Source organism: Falco cherrug, chromosome 3, assembly GCF_023634085.1.
Source record: "Falco cherrug isolate bFalChe1 chromosome 3, bFalChe1.pri, whole genome shotgun sequence".
NCBI lineage: Eukaryota > Metazoa > Chordata > Aves > Falconiformes > Falconidae > Falco > Falco cherrug.
The window spans coordinates 13888891-13889874 of NC_073699.1; the positions used below are offsets into that span (position 1 = coordinate 13888891).

A 984-nucleotide genomic window follows, 5' to 3' on the forward strand; every position below is an offset into this window, starting at 1 on the left:
TCAAAGCTGCCGCCAGGACCAAGTGGACATGTCCTCAAGTGGAGGACACTACATTGCAGAACTGCGGGGGAAAAACGCACACCCCCCCTCATTACTCACCAGGCTGTGGCACGCAACAGCTTCTTGCTGCAAAACACCGCGTTGTGCAAAGGCTGTCCCGCCCCTCAGGGTCCAGCATAAAAGCTGGCCCAGCACCTCTCTCTCTCACACGCTGCTCCTGGTGCCTTCTCCTCCGCGGTCAACAAGGTGAGCCTGAAGCCCCTTCCCCTCCTTCTCCTGCCGCACCCACCCCATCTCTTCCAGCACGCGCTGCCTCCAGACTCAGCAGTGCCGACGCCTCCCCACCGCCGCGCTCCCCACAGCCCCACACCGTGCCTCCACATTCCCCTGCCCTCCTGTAACGCCACCCCTCGCGCCCCCACCACCCTCCGCTTCCTCAACACCCTCTCTTACAGGGCCCCTCAACACCACAGACATGGCCTGCAACAACCTCTGCAGCCCCTGCGGACCCACCCCGCTGGCTAACAGCTGCAACGAGCCCTGCGTCAGGCAGTGCGAAGAATCCCGCGTCGTCATCCAGCCTCCCGCCGTGCTGGTCACCCTGCCGGGACCCATCCTCAGCTCCTTCCCCCAGAGCACCGCCGTCGGATCGTCCTCATCGGCTGCCGTGGGCAACATCCTCAGCTCCCAGGGAGTGCCCGTCTCCTCCGGCGGCTTCGGCTATGGCTTCGGAGGCCTGGGCTGCTATGGTGCCAGAAGAGCCTGCTACCCCTGCTAAGGGCTCCTTACACCACGCCTGATACCAGCCAACCACACGCTAGAAGCCAAGTCACGGATTGAGGACCTACCTTCAGGCTCCTGCTGCCACATGGGCTCGCCGTCCGTGGCTCCTCCGCCCCTCAAGGCACAAAGCAAGCAGCGAAGGGGCCAGCCCGCGGTGCCTGGAAACATGAGCTACCTACCTCCTCCTCTTCTCCCACTGTC

The 984-nt window shown here is 64.0% G+C and overlaps 1 protein-coding gene across 1 annotated transcript; it reads left to right on the forward strand.

Moving 5' to 3' along the window:
• Positions 1-466: 466 nt before the first annotated feature.
• Positions 467-778, forward strand: LOC129735709 (feather keratin-like). Its single transcript, XM_055705952.1, has one exon. The coding sequence runs from the start codon at positions 476-478 to the stop codon at positions 776-778; it is 303 nt and encodes a 100-aa protein (XP_055561927.1). The 5' UTR covers positions 467-475.
• Positions 779-984: the final 206 nt, after the last annotated feature.

Bases quoted from the DNA above. Each gene is read 5' to 3' on its own strand.
- LOC129735709 (XM_055705952.1), top strand. From the start codon at position 476: ATGGCCTGCAACAACCTCTGCAGCCCCTGCGGACCCACCCCGCTGGCT.